The sequence below is a fragment of the Orycteropus afer genome, unplaced genomic scaffold, assembly GCF_000298275.1.
Source record: "Orycteropus afer afer isolate SDZICR_OR568_19922 unplaced genomic scaffold, OryAfe1.0 scaffold00173, whole genome shotgun sequence".
Lineage (NCBI taxonomy): Eukaryota > Metazoa > Chordata > Mammalia > Tubulidentata > Orycteropodidae > Orycteropus > Orycteropus afer.
In genome coordinates, this window is record NW_006921760.1 from 232,693 (window position 1) to 252,348 (window position 19,656).

The 19,656-nt window shown below is 40.5% G+C and overlaps 1 protein-coding gene across 1 annotated transcript in view; it reads right to left on the reverse strand.

Annotated features, from left to right (window-relative positions):
- COL14A1 (collagen type XIV alpha 1 chain) overlaps positions 1 to 19,656 on the reverse strand; it is a 248,155-nt gene that overhangs the window by 55,335 nt on the left and 173,164 nt on the right. Inside the window, exons 34-37 of the mRNA XM_042781791.1 lie at positions 14,511 to 14,564; positions 11,245 to 11,340; positions 9,803 to 9,856; positions 9,046 to 9,099 (exon numbers count right to left, since the gene is read on the reverse strand). Coding sequence (XP_042637725.1) covers positions 9,046 to 9,099; positions 9,803 to 9,856; positions 11,245 to 11,340; positions 14,511 to 14,564 — 258 coding nt within the window. The remainder of the gene's footprint in view (positions 1 to 9,045; positions 9,100 to 9,802; positions 9,857 to 11,244; positions 11,341 to 14,510; positions 14,565 to 19,656) is intronic.

The following is a 19,656-nucleotide window of genomic DNA, read 5'->3' on the forward strand; positions in this document are numbered from 1 at the left end:
ATTCTGCTCAGTTCTGTGCAGACGATGATCAACAAGAAAGTCTCTCCAAGGAACTCACAGTTCTGAGAAAAGTCAAACAGTTAAAAAGAGCATGACAGTGTGGTATGATGATACAATGCAGAGTGCCACGGGGACAGAGAAGAAGAGCACTTAACTTGAGGATCAGGGAAGGTTTCACAGAAGAGGTGGCATTTCAGTCAAGTGATCCAGGTGCCTTTGTCCGTGGCATCACTCTCCCTATTGGGATGACCCTGGAGTACTTATGACACAGCCCACCCTGGGCAAGTTGGCCAACCAATAGGCAGGGTCAGAAAGTGTCCATTCGCTCCTACCTAAGGGCCATCCTCAGAAGCAGAGATTTCCTTGCAGTGAATATCCTGGGGGTAATTTCCTAGAGGAGTCCCTAGATCCTTGTGCAGCTGATTTACTGACAGAGGCTCCTTGCTCTTCATCTTACTGCTTCATTTCAGGACGGGCAGCAGAGGCAGCGGCTTTCCACACAAACCCAATAAAACGGTGAAAAGGAGACCTTGGTAAAGTGCTGCGCCAAGGGCAAACTAACTGGCAAATTCCAGCTTTGTGGTTCAGCGTCATCTCAATCAAAGCTCAGTAAATGGTCCTCAATCATTGACAGCTAAAAACACATTTGCATTTCCCAAAGCATTTCTAGATCTATAAATTTTCTATTTCCTATGAGAAACCAAGCCAAGACGTATGTTAATGTATTAAGCACTGTACTAATGAGCAGAAGCCCTGAATTAAGCAATGAAAAGTGAATACTGGAGAACAGAAGGTTAAACAATGAACATCAAATGGGAATTCATTTAAAATTATGAATATATTTTTTACAGTGTATGAAACCAGCCACCCACAAACATGGACGTTTTAGCATTACTAGTTCTAGGCCTTTCCCTTTCATAGATTCTACCTCTAAATATTAGCATACACCCACAGCCCACATTTAAAATAATGTTTGCTATAAAAAACTTGAAAGGACTTTAATAATTTGTTTTTTTAAAACATTTGCCTATGAACAACTTAATAAGTTATGGTTGGCCATGATTTATCAACATCAGAAAATCTAACCTATAATTTGCTTTTAAAATCACTAATATTCAAATGGATACTAAATTTAACTATTGCTAAAATTTGTAAAATGTATTCTTTTGTTGTTGTTGACATTTGTAAAATTTATTCTTTTAGAGGTATTTAATTAAACATTTATTAATTTCCATTTTACAGTTTTCTCTTCAGTACTTTAGAGCAAATATGTGTGTGTGTGTGTGTGTGTGTGTGTATTTATAGGTCTCCAACATTTTTTGTGGGCTCTTAAAAAGTTTGTAGTTTCTAGGTACTATGGCTGTGGTATCTAATTGATAAAACCAACCTGCCACAAATAGTGTTAGAACCAAAAAATGAATTCAGAACTAGACTATTTATGTCTATGTAGCCTCTCATAAATAGCACTCAGAACCTATAACACAACTATGATTTTCATCAGCCATGCCTTTTTTCAAGCCTACAGTGGTACACCAGGATGCAAACATGAAGATTCTGGAACACGGTCAATTGTTAAAGCCTTTCTAGTAATGCTACACTAGAGGTTAGAGTGGGATCTGGAAGAAGCTGCCATCGGATGAGTTTGTTGAAACTGGTCAAATTTAAGCAGTGAGGGCTAAAGAAGTCTTGAAGAAACACCCAATGCACAGTTGGAAACACTATGGCATGGCTCTGGACTGCCATGGGCAACAGCCAACAGACCAGTGTGGCAATCAGCCATGAGAAATAAGGCTGCTACCTGGAGCAAAGGATTAAGACCAACCACCAGATTAAGAGGCCAAGCAGCAAAAAGCCGCAGACTCTACAAACACTGGCCTGGGCTAGCGATCCAAGACCAAGCTGCATGTGTGATACTAGGGGGTAAAGACTGCTGGGTGGGTCACACTGGGGAGCTTTCAGTGACAAAACCACAGCCATTGAGTCAATTCTGACTCATAGCAACCCTACATGTATGTAGATGTATATTTATTACATATACATATTTAATATGCATACATATATATAAATGGGAGCTCTGGTGGCGTAGTGTCTAGGGCATTTGACTACTAACCAGAAGGCTGGCGGTTCAAACCCACCAGCCACTTCTTGTAAGGAAAACTGGGCAAACTACTTCTGTAGAGACACTGCCTTAGAAACCCAAGGAGGAGGGGGGTCACTATGAGTAGCAATCAACTTGACGGCAGTGAGTTTGGTTTTTATATATAAATACTCACATGCATATTTTCAGTTACCTGTGGAGCATGTGTTTTCAGGAAAATGAAGTGATAGGTGATTTAAAACAAAAAGTATCAGCACTATTCTACCTAAGAAATTACTTTTACGTATTATAGTCCTAACACAACATAATTTTCAGTGATTCCAAACCCTGGCTAATCATCAGAATAATAATTAAGCTTTTTAAAACTGTAAGTTCCTATCCTGACACTTTTTGAACCTGAATCTCTAAGGTTGAGACTCAGTAATCTGTACAGTAAAAAATAAAACAAGCTGATCACATAAGTTTGAAATTGCTGGTTTACAAATACCAGGATGCTGGCCTGGCTCTGAAGGACAGCCTTAGAATGGAAATGGAAAGCAGATGTCATTATCTGTACCATGTGAGATGCCCCAACAGCAGTATCCTTCAAGCCAGTAGCACTGTGAAACTAAACTCCCTGTAACTGTTCTCTAAAGGTATAAAGTGATTGAAGAATCGTGGTCTCATGGGTGAAACGTCAAATTCTACTTCACTGAGTAAGTAACCCAGACTGGATTCCTACTGTCCCCAAATGCTGGGCCAAACAGCTTCAGTGATGGAGTCCTGCTTGTCAAACATCTCCAGTGGAAAACTTTCTCTGATTAACAAAATCCCAGTGATCCTTATTAACATATTTTGTGGGAAGAAAGCGTCCAATGTCGGAGCCAGAGAGAGATGGACTGAATCCCAGCTCCAACACTTCCTGGCTCAGTGACTCCGCTGGAGTTACTCAATCTGAGCTTCCCATCCTGTCTGTTAAATGGGTAACAGTACCTGGCATCTGTGATTACTCTAAGGACAGGAGAACATGACGTCTGTAAAGAACCTGCACACATTCAATAATGAATAGCAGCAGTGGTGGCTTGCTATGTTTATTAATGTAGCCTGTCAAACCTCTGTTGTCTATCACCATCACTGTGGCCGACTGTGAGAATGAAGAAAATCAAATCATTCTCTCCATTAGCTTTGTGATGGTTTCATACATTTCCTCTTTGAAAGGAGAAGGATACCCAGAGGAACAATTAACACGAATTTTTGTATTTAACAGAACAGGGCTTAGATGGATCTCTCATCACTGACACTTATGACAGGAACGAAATCCAGATAGTCGTCTCAAGTTCAATTTCCAGAGTACATTTGAAGCCCAACTCACTTTTCATGACATGGGATATTCATCACAAGTATGGTCTTTGTGCACGTCCCACCCACACAACAACGAATCAGCCTTTAAGTGCTCTTTCAAGATGGAATCCAAGAAATTTAAAAAGCAACACTTTCCTTTTCTTTAGACTTTATTGTATCTTTAAAAAATCTTCTAAGGCATTTTAATGTGTCAAATGTAGGCATTATAAAATATCTTACTGCCCTTGATCATTAGGTTAAAAACAATGAATAATAATATGAGCTAAAACGAAACTTTGTCATGGAAATGTTATTTTATCTACATTAATCCCCATGACAAGTCTATGGAATCAATTTTTTTTTTTTTTTTTCCCACATTACAGATAAGGAAAGTGAGGCTGGAAAATAGTAACTGACCCAACATCACGCAGGCAGGGTTCAAACCCAAGGACCAGCTAAAATCTATGTTATTGACCACTGGGCCATCCTGTTTCTCATAACCTCATCAGTTTAGCAGAATTCATATGCATAAGATGTTTTCAGTATTTTATCTTTTATCAATGAAAAAGGAGGGTATGGTGATGTCATTGGGATGGAGGAGTGGTAGCAGAAGAAAGAAAGCAATCCAAATTAAACTGACTTGGAATTTAAGAATTAATTCTCTCTACAAAACCAAGGAATTACCATCTTCCAGGTGCCATAAAAATCTGTCATTTTATGTTCGTCTGTCTGACTTTTTGTATAATTACATTGTTGTTGTTGCTGGGTGCCACTGAGTGGCTTTTCCCCACGTGACAAAGTAGAGCTATAGGGTTTTCTAGACAGTAATCTTTATGGGAGCAGCTCACGAGGTCTCTTCTCCCGCAAACTGGCTGGTGGGTCCAAACCTCTGACCTTTCAGTTAGCAGACGGGTGCTTAACCACTGCGCCACCAGTTTCCGTTTTCAAAGAGTGAATAAAATAATATTAATTAAAACTTTTATAGAGAAATGCTTTCTATGCATTAATCCCCACAGCAACTCTATGGAGTTAATTATTTATTTTTTTTCCATTTCACAGATGAGGAAGGTAAGGTGTAGAAACATTAAGTGACTGAACCAATGTCATACGGCCAGGCTTCAAACCCAGGTCTGGCTAGAAAACTGGTGGTTTTAGAGAGAAGTGACCCTCGGAACTAGGAAAGAGGTTTTTTTGGTATTTATACTTATCATTTCTGTCTTGCCTGTTCTTTCTAATTTCTCTAAGGACTACCTGAGTGTCCTGGAGAGAGGCGGAACATTTATCATATATCACAGGAGTACAAAGATCTCAGGCTAAGGCCCGGGGTCACAGATACCAAGAAAAGAAGAGCAGGGTGTCAATAAGGATATTTATAGTGGGGAAAACATACAATTTTATTTTGAAAAAGATATACTATCATTTAAAACAAGGATAATATTTTCAGTTGGAATGGCTCCCAATAAAAAATGGATATCAAACTCTGTGAAATCTAAACTTGCACTGTTGCTGTTTTAAGTATGGTCCTGCACTTTGTTCCATTGGCTTCCAGGAACCAGGCGGGAACTTGTTCACTGAAGAAGTCCAGCTTTTGCTGGACTTGCCCATGGCCCTAGGCCCAGAGCTGAATACGAGCCACCCCAAGAGTCAAAGATTCCCCTTGGGAAAAGCCAGGATAAGCTCGAAGCTTTAGAAAACATGGTCCTGTTTAAAAGAAGAGAGATTGAATCTTACTATTCGTTGTTAACCTCTCTCTCCCTTCCTGGTTAAATTAAGGGTGACATTGACAGCAGCTCCAGGAAAGAGGGGTTAATCTTTCTTTAAGCAAATAGTCACAGGGATGGTGCTGGGTTTGGAGTGTTTGTTCTTAGCTGTCAGCAAGAGAAGACAGAGATTAAAAAGAAGAACAGAGCCTTCTCCCCCAGACCTCGCCCACCTACTCCCTGAGCCTCTCTCCAAGGAGCTGGAAGCACGGATGGCGCAGCATCACCAATGTCCACCCCAGGTTCCTCCTCCCTTGCCTAGAGCACACCCGGGATCACAGGAAATGAAGGCACAGTAACTTTAAGTGATTTAAACGCTCAGATAAAGAAAGAAAAATAAAATCTGTCTTCCTGGTTCCCTAGACAGTCCAGCCTAATGGGGAAGTTTTCTACAAGTGGCTTCCAAGGCACTCAGCAGTGGGTCTCAACTTGCAGTGGTTTGCTTTCAGTCTGTTCTATGTCACTGGTGTTATTGTTGATGGTGGTGTTTTTTTCTGAATGCAACTCTGCATTTTAGGACAGCTAAGGAGTTCTGGTAGCATAGTGGCTAAGACACTTGCCTGCTAACCAGACGGCTGGTGGTTCAAACCCACCAGCCACTCCTCGGAAGGAAGGTTGGGCAATCCTACTTCCGTAGTGATACTGCCTCGGAAACCCAAGGAGGGGTCGCTATGAGTCGGGTTTGACTCGACGGCACATAACAACAACAACAAGGCAGAACGGTAACACCTGTGTAGTGTAGGCCCTTCATATTTTTCCTTCAACTCCCTCCCCACTACTGCCTAACCAGAGACCTGGGCTCACCTGCAGCTCCAGAGACACCTGGCTCTGTGATGTGCCATTCCCGTGTCCTAGTTTTATCCCTACCACCATTAAGGTTGGTCCTGGGCCTTCTACCTTTATAATCCTGCTAAGTAACTACTTATCTAGTTGTTTCAGGCCTACTTAGCTCCCAGATGAATAAATAGAATGGGGCCACCTCTGGCTTCCTTCCTCAGCCACCCATTCTTCATTCTCTACTGTGTATAGAGAAGATCCATTTGTTTTCCTGGCCAGGAGAACAGTGGTGCTCTTGACCCCATTCCATCCTTCCATCTCCTCCAGGTACACAGTCTACAGATTACTTCCCTTCAGTATTGAAAGCATTCTTCTCTTATAGAGCCTTCCTCTCTGCAGACAGAAATGGACAACACTCCCCAGGCTGGGCATAGTACATGCCACACAATATGTGCTTCATTAATTGAAAAAATACACACAGTACTTCCCTCAAGCAAGGCCACTATGTCATATGACTTGAGGGGCATCATTAACACTTCATTCTCTGTGAATGGTGACCCCTACATTTGTTTAGTATGATGGTATTGTTCTCAAATACTTTTTCTAAAACTTTCACAGGATTTGTACAATCTTTTTAATATGACTCTTTAAAGAATGATTTTCCCCTGAAAACCAATTCAAAAAAACCAAGTTTGGTCCCATCCAAGAAGTTTGCAATGTAGGAGTTAGACACACCCTGGAAGGTTTTCTTGCAAATTGTCTCTTTTTAGGGTAGGGTGCAAAACAAAAGCTAAGTACAGGTATCTTATCACATTATTGCAGCTCTAAGACTTTTAATCCCATATGGGCAAAAAAAAAAGAGAGAGAGAGAAACATATTTGGAGGAACAGCAAAATATTTATAAAAAGTCTATGTTAGTGCATTGGTTTTAAAAGAAAGAATTCCAAAACCAAATGATCCACACACTAATCCAACATGTTTGACTTGGGAGTTCTTTGCCAAGATTGGACTCCATTCATAGATAAATCAAACTCACTGAACCAAATCTTTAGAATTGCTGTTTTCAAATCTTCAGGACTCACGGAGGAATTTAGGTGTGTAACCATGCAGGATCTTAGCCTAAGCTCTTTGCCAAAACATATAAATACTTCTAGACACTCCTTTCATATGTGCAAAAAACCTACATAAATCTAATGCCCTTACAGAATGCCTCTTTTAGATACATTCACCTGGACATGTTTTACAGACTGAGTACATCCACTTGATGAATAAAGACAAAAGTGAAATTTTGAGCTAATGAAATTTGGTAGGAAAAAAGAAAGACAGGAAGCCAGAGGGATGAAGATGCCACAGCTACACCCTCTATAGAAAAAAAAAGCATCACCTTATTCTCAACCTGTGTGGCTACTCTGAGCTAAAGGCAGGCCTTATTTGAGCAATTAAGTTTCCCAGTCAGACATTTGCTAACCTAGAGGTAAGTTGTACCAAAATACCATTGAGGGTCAAATGTGTGGTCCGTCAATGGACTGGATCGAAGTGAATGCCATGCCGTATAATTCAATCTTGAGAGAAACCGTGAAGCTGCCCACATGTCTCAATCAGTAACACTTTAAGCAAGACCAGGCTCTCTTTCCCTTGCTGAAAATTTAATGACTTTCCCATTACCTTCTAACTGAAGTTCAAAATCCTCAGCCTGAAAACTTAGATTTTTCTGAATTGGATTTGTGTTTACCTTTCTGCTTTCATCTGTGGACAATCTCCCCACACCCCAATGTGTGTGCACACCAGGACACACACACCACACTGTAATCTCTAGACATACTGAACGTGTGCAATATTGATAATGCCCCCCACTCTCTTCAGCCACACTCCTCTGTGTCTGACATTTATTCTGCCTGGAATTGCTTTCTCTTCCTCATTCACCTGGCTAACTTCTTTCAATCAAGACTCAGCCCAGATGGTGCCTCCTCTGGGAAGCCTTCCCTGACTCTCCAAGTCCGGCTTACTAATCCATTCTTAGTGCCTCACTGCTGCTGTTCTTGTTGTTAGCTACCATGGAGTTGGCCTCTGACTCACGGCAACCCCATGCACAACAGAACAAAATATTGCCTGGTCCTGTGCCATCTCCAAGATTGGTTGTAGACTGGACCATTGTGATCCATTGGGTTTTCATTGCTGATTTTTGGAAGTAGACAGCCAGGCCTTTCTTCCTAGTCTATCTTAGTCTGAAAGCACCACTGAGACCTGTTCAGCATTAGAGCCACTCACAAACCTCCACTGACAGATGGCCAGGAGTTGAGCCCACGTCTCCTGCGTGCAAGGCAAGGATTCCACCACGGAGCCCCCAGTGCTCATCTGTGCACGGTAAAGGGCCCCCATGTGCTATAGTTTCTTATTTAGCTGTAATTCTTCTCTATCAACTATAAACGTTATGCCTGGCTCAGTAAAGAATTGTTGACTACACAAGCACCAGGTGTGAACTGACTCCTCTCCTAATCATCCTTGTACTCTTTTTTACTGCTATCCACCAGAACAGGTTAAGAGAACAGATAATTGTCATAAATAAATAACTAAATAAATGGTTTAAACCAAACTCACTGCTATGGAGTCAGATCCGACTCATACTGACCCCTCCTTGGGTTTCTGAGGCAGAAGTAGATTGCCCAACCTTCACTCAGAAGGAAGACTGGGCAACCTACGTCTCTGGTGATACCGCCTGGGAAACCCAAGGAGGGATAGTCAAGGTAGTTAAGTGATTTATATGAGCCTTCAGGTTTATGCCTAGAGGAACTGAAAGAACAGACAAATCCACTAAACCAAGGCCCACAGTGCAGGGCACACGCAGGTTAAAGGGCTTTCAGGAAGCAGTGTTGCTAATCTGAGAAGGTTTAGTGAGACTTTCTAGGTTTTGATGAAAGTCGTAGACGTAAATGGTAGTGAAGTGAAATAGCGTCAGCATAGGCAAAATGTAGCCAAACAGGAAAAAAGAAAGAAATAACTTGACCTCTTGACATTGAAGCCTGTAAGCAGCTAAGAGCGACTGGGTGAGAAGTCTACTTACTCTGCTAACAACCAAGGGCAAGTTCTTACCCTCTGGCCTGGGGTGCCGTCACGGCCTGGTGAACCAACGCCTCCTGGAACACCCTGGGCAGAGAAAGGATAAAACAGGGTCAGAGGCACAGGAACGAGTCACCCTCTCAGCCAGCCTCCTGAGCAAATCAAGGCCTCCAAACAAAAGCACGGCATGAAGGTGAGCGACTTAGAATCCAGAACCCGGAAGTTATTCATGGGAAGGGAATGGCCTCCCCCAGAACTCATGCTGGGAAACATGAGCGTGAAGCTCCAAAGAGGCTTCAGGTAAATGAGTAAAGGCAGTCCCTGCGTGATGAATGAGTTCCATTCCTAAGTCTGTCTTTAAACTGAATTTGTATGTAAGTCAGAACAGTTAGGTACAGTGGTATCTGACATCAGTTAGTCAAAGGTCTGTCTTAGTATATATACTATTTTATTTTTATTTTTTATGCATAGCATTTCCAGATACACTAATCTTTAAGATAGTAATACAGTAATAATAGTGCTTTTATGCATGTTGCAAAGTAGCACCTGTTTGTTACACAAATCATTGTATGACCTTGAATTTCTAATATAATAGGCTCTACAGTGGTTGATCTGTAACTACAGTTGTATATAAGTTGGACAGTAACAACCGAGGGACTGGCTGGGCAGGCAAACAGTCCAACAGTCATTAAAAAGGAAACCACTTACTGACAGAGTCACAGCCTTTCCCCCCTACCTCTTGGCAAAGCTCTAGAGCCGAGAGCAACAGACTGAAAAACAGAAAGAATACCTGTGGTCCAGAGGGACCAGTGTCTCCTTTCTCTCCTTTTTCTCCTGGCATCCCCTGAGTGTCCAGAAGTACAAAAGGTTAAGTTCACCTACGTAAATTCTTCATCTTTTTTTCCTGCTACTGACTGCTCAAACATCTTACATTAAATTGCTTTGATGCCAACATCTAAATACAGTATATTTTACTTCTCACATATGCTACATCATTTCTATAAACACTCCTATGGAGCTCAATGTTTATATGCCCAATAGTTTAAACACAGAATATACAGTCCAATATGGCTGAGCCTATGTTGGAAATATGTGGAGGTGTGGAGGGGATAGCTGAACATTCCAATGTTATGTGTAATTTAAATTTTAAATCACACACACACACACACACACATATTTTGCTAGAAGGATGTAAGAATGGGAAAAGAAACAATACAGAGCCAAGCTGGTAATGAGACTTCAACAAATGTTCATTATTAGAAGTAGTATTTATATAAACTATGCTTTCTAAAACATGGGGGTTACTCCATAGAGGAAAACTCAGCGAGGGAGACACAATCCTATAAACTAAAGATTGCTAAAAAATAAACAAAAAGTATGCTGTAAAGGATCTGGTGGCTTCAATTATTAATTACAAAAATTGTTTTCATTCTTTAAATCTAGATCCCTTTAGTAGCAGTAATTAAATCCAGTGAGTGGAATTAAACTTGTTTTCAATGGAACAAGTAAGTTTTAGAGAGAATAAAAAGTATAAAGTATACCATCTAAAATTTAAAACTGTCTCACTCCATGGACTGCACTTTGATGCCAGTCAAGTTAAAAATCATGAGTAAGTGGCTTTCCTGGCTCTACATTACCGGTCACTATAAATAAATAATACTAAACCAAACTCACTACTGTCAAGTTGGATCTGACTCATAGCAACCCCTCCTTAGGTTTCTGAGGCAGTATCACTACGGAAGTAGATTGACCAACCTGCCTTCTGAGGAGTGGCTGGTGGGTTTGAACCACCAGCCTTCTGGTTAGCAGTCAAATGGTTTAGGCACTATGCCACCAGAGCTCCCAAATAAATGATGAAGAATCTAAATTCATATAACACTGCTTACTTTCTAGGTTTTCTCACATCCAGTAAGGACTCCGTCAAACAAGGAAACACATTAAACCTGTTACGGCCTGTTTGACTTCTGTAGACAAAATGCTTGTAGGTGTACCTACTACCCGTGCATGGACCTGTTTGTTACAAGACTCCTATTACTGGACAAAAAATTGGCTACAGACACAGGTGATGAATGGATCCTCAGCTATTATGTAAGTATTCATCTCTCAACCTTTCTTTTTAGGGGTAGGAAGGTACAGGGGCTCATTACTAAGGTACAGAAAACAAAGGGTCATTCTTTGCAACCTCATGGAGATGTAACAACAGAACCCTCCTGGATCTTTCACACAACTCACGGGCATTCCTTGAATGGACAGACCACTTGGTCCTTGGGGTCCAGGAGGACCCTGAGGTCCTGAAGGGCCTGTTTCACCCCGAGGGCCCTCTGGTCCCTGAAAGGCAATAGAACAAAGTCATGCCAGAAATAAGTTAGATCCTCTGATACCCAGAAGATGTTTCAGTTAAGGGCACATAAAATGGATTTCCTTAAATAATTTTTCTGAAGACATGAAACATTCATAGGATAGCAAGGCATCAAGCCTCAAATGATTCACCTCCCAGGCACAATGTCATCAGTAAACCATAAAAGTAAACATACTTTTTACTTTTGTTTTGTTTTGTTTTTGTTTTTACTTTTGCAGGGATTGCTGCAACATTATTTACTGCTTCCATAAATATGAATGCTATGTCAATTATGTAACTAGACCCCCCACACTCCATAACCAACTTAAAAGGTAGAAACGTTTGTAGACCACCCTCCTGGTCTGTGATGGTTCTCCCACTCTGTTGAACCACATCAGCTCATCTTCACTGCTGCCAACCACTTCCTTCAGGGGCCTCCTCTGCCTTTGTGGAAGACCACATCTAGGCCCTATTATCTTCCTTATCTCAATCCTGTCATCATCCTCTGCCTCTGAAATGACTTTCCCCAGGCTCAATGTTGATTTCTGCTCTTCCTTACTTCTCTGGCCAAGGTTCGGACTTTGTTGTGGTTGAGCTAGAATTTCATCACCTCTGCAATCTTTGACCCAGAAAACACTTGTCCTCCAACTCTTCTTTCCCTTCTCTCATTCTGTGACTCCAACTCAAGCTATTCTTTTACTATATTAAGACCTCCAACATCTAGGTATTATGTTATTTGTGTGGATAGTGACTCCACTAGTTGGAACAAGGAATACAAAAGAAAAGGCTGAATGGACTAAGAGAAAGGGAAAGACCAGTTGTGGAGTCATTTCCAACTCATGATGATTCCAGGTGTGTCAGAGTCAACTTGTGCTCCATAGAGTTTTCCATGGCTGACTTTTAGGAAGTAGTTCACCGGGTTGTTTTTCTAAGGTGCCTATGTTGTTGTTGTTGTTGTTGTTATGTGCCGTCGAGTCGGCCCCGACTCATAGCGACCCCTCCTTGGGTTTCCGAGGCAGTATCACTACGGAAGTAGGATTGCCCAACCTTCCTTCCGAGGAGTGGCTGGTGGGTTTGAACCACTAGCCTTCTGGTTCGCAGTCAAGTGCTTTAGCCACTATGCTACCAAGGTGCCTATAGATGAACTCAAATCTTCAACCTTTCAGTTAACAGCTAAGCATGTTAACCGTTTGTACCACCCAGGGACTCCTTGAATTGGCTGTTGTTGTAGTTGTTATGTGCTGTCGAGTCAGCCCTGACTCATAGCGACCCCTTCTTGGGTTTCTGAGGCAGTATCACTACGGAAGTAGGATTACCCAACCTTCCTTCCGAGGAGTGGCTGATGGGTATGAACCGCCAGCCATCTGGTGAGCAGTCAAGTGCCTTAGCCACTATGCTACCAGAGCTCCCCTTGAATTGGCTACTACCTAATTAATTACGTTCAGCTTTTGTTCATTACTTCCTCTTTTTTTTCCATATTCTTTCCTACTTCGCTTCTTCTGTTTCCAATTTTATACACCCACTCCTCACTTATTGAAATGTTAAGGTTCCAAAGACCAGGTCATTATGTGAAACCAGCATTATATGAGTTGAGGGCTGCATTCTGTCACCAGCACTGGTGTCCTCCTCAGTTATTCAGCACCTGTTAGGCACCCTTGACACAACTCAGGATATGTGTGGCACAGTGGGCCATCCTGTACCACCATGCCTTCCCCAACAACATGGAGCCCGTGGGAATTGGGGGTGGTGGTAGTGGTGGTTGGATGTTGTCTGCTACATGCTGCCCCCTGCCCTGGGTGGGGCACTCATCCTCCACCATTGCCTCCAACAACCCAACCTGAACAGAGATCCCATTCGCCCATTCACCATGGCCCCACAGTCCTGCATGACCCCATTCCCTCTCCCCACTTGCTGGCCAACACCCATCAACTTCTTCAACACCTTTGGGCAAGCCTTCCCCAGCCTCTCCACAATGTCACATTTTCCCATTGTTGTTCTGTGCCCTCCATGGCCAGATCAAGACATCATCGATGAAGGGAAGAAGGTGTCCTGTGGCCATTTGGCTGCCAATCCTCCTGCGGCCTGGTCACCATCAGGGCCTCCAGTATATCATTTGGGAAGTACCCCAGCCCAAGCTGCAGCCCCATGTGGGGCTCAGACCATTGGAGGCACCATCTGAGATTTTTTTCAAAGTTGTTGTAAATGCAAAATGTTAGATAATGAAATAGTTGATAAGTGAGGAGTAAGTGTGATGAAAAAAAAATCTTTCACTGTTCTCAGATCCATGAATAAATATTATGTGAAATTAATTAGTAACCATACTGAAGCAGTAAGTAAAGCAAGATGGATAGAGCTGAGATAACATGGATGGACACAGTGAAAGAGAGGACAGTGAGTTAAATTATAAAGGGCCTTGAATTATGTGCCAAGGAGTATGAACTATATTCTCAATGCAATAGCATGTAACTGTAGGTGTTAAGGAGGATGGTGTGACCTGGCACAGACTTTAAGGAAATGAAGAATCAAACAGAAAGCCAAGCCACTGGAGCTAGGAGACCAGTTAGAAGATCTGCCAAAAGCCATATAAAAGATGGAGAGACCTAAACTCAATTAGTGGTAGGACTTCTGCCAGCTTATAGGGTACCTTCAAGCAAAGCAGAAAAATGTGTGCCTTGACATGGCTTGGCATGCCTTAGTCCTGTTGGCTGGTGCCTTGGAGGCCTTGGGCAGTGGAAATGGAAAACAGAGCTTTGTGTTTGATTATACACAGTGGAAAAAGGAGAAGAAATTCAAAACCTGAGAAATTACCTGAGAGACTGCGTCCCAGTTGTGATTCAGTATTTGCCCAAAGTCAAATCTTTGTGGGAGATAAAGGAAGAAAAGAATGCTAGAGGATGTGATGGAGAGAGAGAAAGACCGAGGGAACACTGCCTTGGACAACAAATCACTCTGAACATTGACACTCTTATTTCTGACCCAGAAACCTTTCTTTTCATGGAGTTATTAAATACTCATTTTGGTTACCAAGCACAAGTCTTTAAGAAAATGGAAGAAGTCTTAGACATAACTTCCATAAAACTATAAGGAGCTTTTGTTTGCAAAGGGTCAATAGTACTAAACTCCAGAATCATGGCTAATTATAAGAGAGAGAAAACATTACCTTGGGACCCTGTTCACCTTGTTGACCCTTTGGTCCTCGGACTCCTGGACCACCCTGGCAAACAGATGTTAAGTATTAGCTCAAACAAAAATCTCCAAACATTATATTCCATCTATTTTCCGTATAATAGAGATTATTCTTATTTTGTATAAAGGCCAACACACTGTGTAATGGTATAAGTTCATCAAGATTCCTTACTGGAAATTTACCACTTCCCCCAACTTCTCCCCGTAGATGATTTCATAGTTTGAGAGAATTTTCTATGGCAAATCATTTTAAGTCTTGAAAATTTTTAAGATTAATGTAGTTAGTGATTACATAATACCATGCTACTAATGGATAAAAATATTAAAATATATTATTAATCTAAAACTGTATGTGTCTTATAATCATAACTGAGGTGAAATTATTCACTAAAAGTATAAAATAAGCACAGGAATGTACTAACAATTTGATTTCATTTACGCAGTTATTTAGTGTTTTTGAAACTTCAGTCTTTTGCATTTCCCATCAAGATTTTGCCATATGAAGGTATGACCTCCACTAGTATTTAATGGTATTTTCTTTATGTAGATATGTGTATTGTACATACATGATATATATGCATATATGTGTTTACATAGTCTTTGTATAGATGTGTGTATGTGTGTGTGTGTATAGCCTGCATATTTTCAACTGACCTATTATTGAAATTAAATAAACCTATTTTAAGAAGAAATATAGCTCTGTAGTAAATGGAAAATCATCACTTACTAAAAACAGAAAGTAATCTTATAAAGTAGACTGTAAATAATGTTCTTTAGTTTAGCTGGATTCTATTCCTGTTGGAGGCTGGGACCCAAGGGTTTGCTCATTGTTAAAAAGGGGAATGAATAAGTGTGGGCCAGACCAGATGGGCGCCAAGCTGAGAATTTCTCTTTCACCTGACTGGAGGCATTGAGCATAGTCAAAATGGGGTAAACTCCTCCCTTTGAGGTTTCCATGTATTTCATGCTGTGTTTACGACTACTGACAATCATTTTTGTGTACCATGAGCAGGACACTTATGTCACATGGGAAAATACCGGATCAGGTGAGTTGTACTTTCTTCCAACGTTTTTTTTCAATCACTTAAATCCACCTCCACCCCCAAAATCTTAGCTGGTTGTCTTCTAGACAACCAACAATCATAAAACTACATTTTATGCATGTAAATATGTGTCTATAGAAAATACCATCTATTATATTTTGTGGTATTATCTTATTGCATGTAGTTTACATATATGATGTCCCACTTTTAATATATTTCTGAGTTTTCTTAGTATGTTTTAGAGGTGTGTCCATGCTCTTACATGTAGATCTAATTCATTCTTCCTAACTGTTGCACAGTAGTCCAAAACTTAGATATACAATAGCTTATTGAACCATTCTCCCACGGTTGGACATTTAGGTTGTCGTGTTTATTTTTTCCCTAAATTTTTTGCTGTTTAAAAAATGTCTCAATTAACATTCTCATACATCTCTTAAGTACAAATGTTAATATTTCTCAGGAGAAGATACTAAGAATGGAATTACAGATGAAATTTGACAGCGATACAGACACATTTTCAAATTTCACTCCAAAACAGCTGTAACAGTTTATAAATCTGCCAATAGTTCAAAAGTTTCCCTTAACCTTACTTGACACTTGATATTGCTAAGCTTTCTATGTTTACTAACTTCATTGATAAATACTAATCCTTTACTCTTGTTTTCATTTTCACTTCTCTGAAAGTTACCAAGTTTGATCATCTTGTCACAACTTTTGCCCATGTACATTTCATTCTCACCATGACTGCCTGTTTATATACTTGACTCACTTTTCTATTGGGCTGTCTTTTCTTCTTTACTATATAGGAATCCTTCATACATTTGGATACTACACTTTAACTATCATATAAGTTGCAAATATGCTTTCCCAGTGAGACCGACACTATTAGCTGGCTACTAAGATCCTTTCCTGACTCCCTACTCCTTTTGTGTTGCTTACTATAAAGGTCAGGAGCGCTAGCGGTGCAATGGTTAAGCTCTTGCTGCTAACCAAAAGGTCAGCGGTTCAAGCCCTCTGTGGGAGAAAAGACCTGGCCATTTGTTCCCATAAAGACTGCAACCTAGAAAACCTTCTGGGGCAGTTCTACTCTGTCCTGTAGAGTTGCTCTGAGTCAGAGTCGACTTAACAGCACAGAACAACAATGATCAACACTAAAAAAGGCCAGTTATTTGCTTTCCCAGCCTCCTCTGCAACCAGAAATGAGCATGTTAACCAGTTTGGTCTACTTGATTTGTTAAGCAACAAGTCGTAAGAATGAAAATCTGAACCATCAAGGAAACCCCAGTGGGAAGCTGGTAAAAGCTTGAGACTTTACTGAAGTTGTTAAGTAACCTCATTTGCCTTGGGACCTTACTTCTAACCCTTTTGTTGAACTATGCAACACTAAAGAATAATGTAGAATCTGCAAAACATTGCATAATGTGGATGAACTTGGAGGATGTTATGCTGAGTAAAGTAAGTCAATCAGAGAAGAACAAATATTACATTATTGTAAAAAGTCAAGGAAAGGTTTATACATGGAAGGAAACTTTCTTTGTTGGTAACCAGGGGTGGAAGGGGAGGGAAGGGAACACTAAAAAAAAATTTAAAAAATAAACCTTTTGTTGAACAAATAATGAATGCTTTAATGTCTTAATAGTTTATTATACAACTCTGTTAGTCAGATTTTGTTCCTTGCAGCCTAATGCATCCCAATTAACATACTCCGTGTGTCACAACTCTTTAAATTTGTTTTTGAACGGTTGGTTTTTAATTGAATGTTTTGCTCAAATGTGACTGTCTCACAGATAATCATACCATAAGCACCATGTCAAAAAGCCAGGAACCATTTTTTATACTTGCACATTATTTTCCACCTTATCCCTAACTCTCATCACTGACAGCACAAGAATTCAATACATTTCTGTAGACAAAAAAAAAAATCCATCCTTTTAATAAGAAAGAACAAGTCTAAGCAAAGGGTATATGTTTCTTTCACCATGCCTTCCTTTTTATAATTATATTGCCATATGATACTGCTGAGTAAATTCTTTTTATAATTTTATTGGCAAACGATACTGCTGAGTAAATTCCTGAATGAGAAAATAATCATAAATATATCCAATCACCCCTCAGGCTTTATTACATATTTTTCAGAATACTATGTCATGAATTTTTTTTGTACTTCAAATAATTGAAAATTTCAATAGCTTTTTCCCTATTTTACATCCACTTTCCCTTCAAGTCAGGGCTCAAAACTTCTCTTTCACTTTTCTCCTGTTCTCTTCTCATTAGAAAGTTGGACTGTTAGGTCTTATATAAATATTTAATGACCTCTTCCAGCAACATTGCAGATTTGAAAATCCTCCAGCAATGAACACTTATTAAAATAACAGAAACGTTACTGTAACTAAGACCTGAATCTTAATTAATATTAAGGAATGAAGAGGAAACAAAGAACCAGAGATGCATGCACCAAGACTGCCCTTGTGGAAGGTGGGAAACATGGTTGAGGCTTGCAGGAAAGCTTGTGCTTCTGAGCACATGAAAGCCAAAGTAATGTGAACGTGGACCTGATACGGGAAGGAAGGGTTGAAATGTGAAACATTCTTCAAAGGTAAGAAATTTGAAAAGCTGCACTCTGAATAAGCTGGGAGGGAGGGCCAGGGGGAGGGAACACCTGCTAGTAGGCGGGAAAGATCACTGGGGGTGCAGTGGTTGAAGGGCTCGGCTGAGGACTTAAAGCTTGGCAGGTAAAACCTCCAGCCTCTCTGCAGGAGACAGACGTGGCAGTCTGCTTCCATAAGGACTACAGCCTTAGAAAACCCATGTGGCAGTTCTACTCTGTCTTAAGGGGTTGCAATGAGTCGGAATCAACATGATGGCAATGGACTGGGTAATAGGTGGATGACCAAGATGGGAGGAATAGGAAATATCTCCTGTAAGAAATATTAGTTACAAGCTGGTCCTCCTACAATCTGGGGCCATATTGCTTCTACCTTGGGACATTGCCGATCAAAGCTTACCATCATCCTGTTCCCATTCCAGCCAGTTGGGAAGGGGGACAAAGAAGGTTAAAGGAGAGGCATTTGTTTTTTATTTATGGACAAGACTGAGTCCTAGGGTCACCCCTACTTGCACAGGATTCTAACAAATTGAGTCCCTTGCTGGATGGCCATGGGCATGGCTGAAACACAGGACATTGGAGTGCTCTAAAGAAGCAGTGGGAATTAATGTGGGAGATGATTAGCAACTCCTACACCTACCAACACTACCTGTCAACAACATGGGAAATAAAAGCATTTTCAGATGAATAAAAACGGGAATCATTACCATAGTCTCTCATGATGGGAAGATCCAAAGGACGTTCTCCAGGAAAAAGAAAAATGATGCCAGAAGAAATTGTGAGAAAAGAAATAGCGGATCGGTTGGAAAGTCTTAACAAATGATAATCATCATTAAACAAGAAAAGCTAATAATCAAAATGTCCAACTTGCAATATAAAAAACAGTTTTAAAATATTGGACAGCAACAGCACATAAATGATAAAAAAAGCTGATCCAAGGTGAAAGATCCAAGAGCATCATATTAGTTGAAAAGAGAGACAGAATTTTTTTTTCTTTCGTCTTTGTGAAGCTAAATTCATCTGCTAAAATGTCCAGGTAAACCATTAAAATAACAGATATAATTTACAAACTAGTAGAGGGGAAAAGAAAAGAACAAGAATAAATGCAAAAGACAACCAAAAAGCAAGCAAATAAATGTAATCTTAATCTACCAAGAAGTCAAATAACTACACAAGAGGTATTAGAACAAATAAAGTGAAAATGATTAATTTTGGTGGTGGGTTCAAAATACATATATTACTTTTTAAAAAATATTTTCTAAATTTGAAATGTTTAATAACCAAACATGGATGCATTGAGAACACTAAAAGTCGGGAGCTCTAGTAGCATAGTGCCTAAGGGACCTGACTGCTAACCAGAAGGCTGGCGGTTCAAACCCACTGGCCACTCCTCGGAAGGAATATGGGGCAATCTACTTCCGTAGTGATACTGCCTCGGAAACCCAAGGAGGGGTCACTATGAGTCGGGTCCG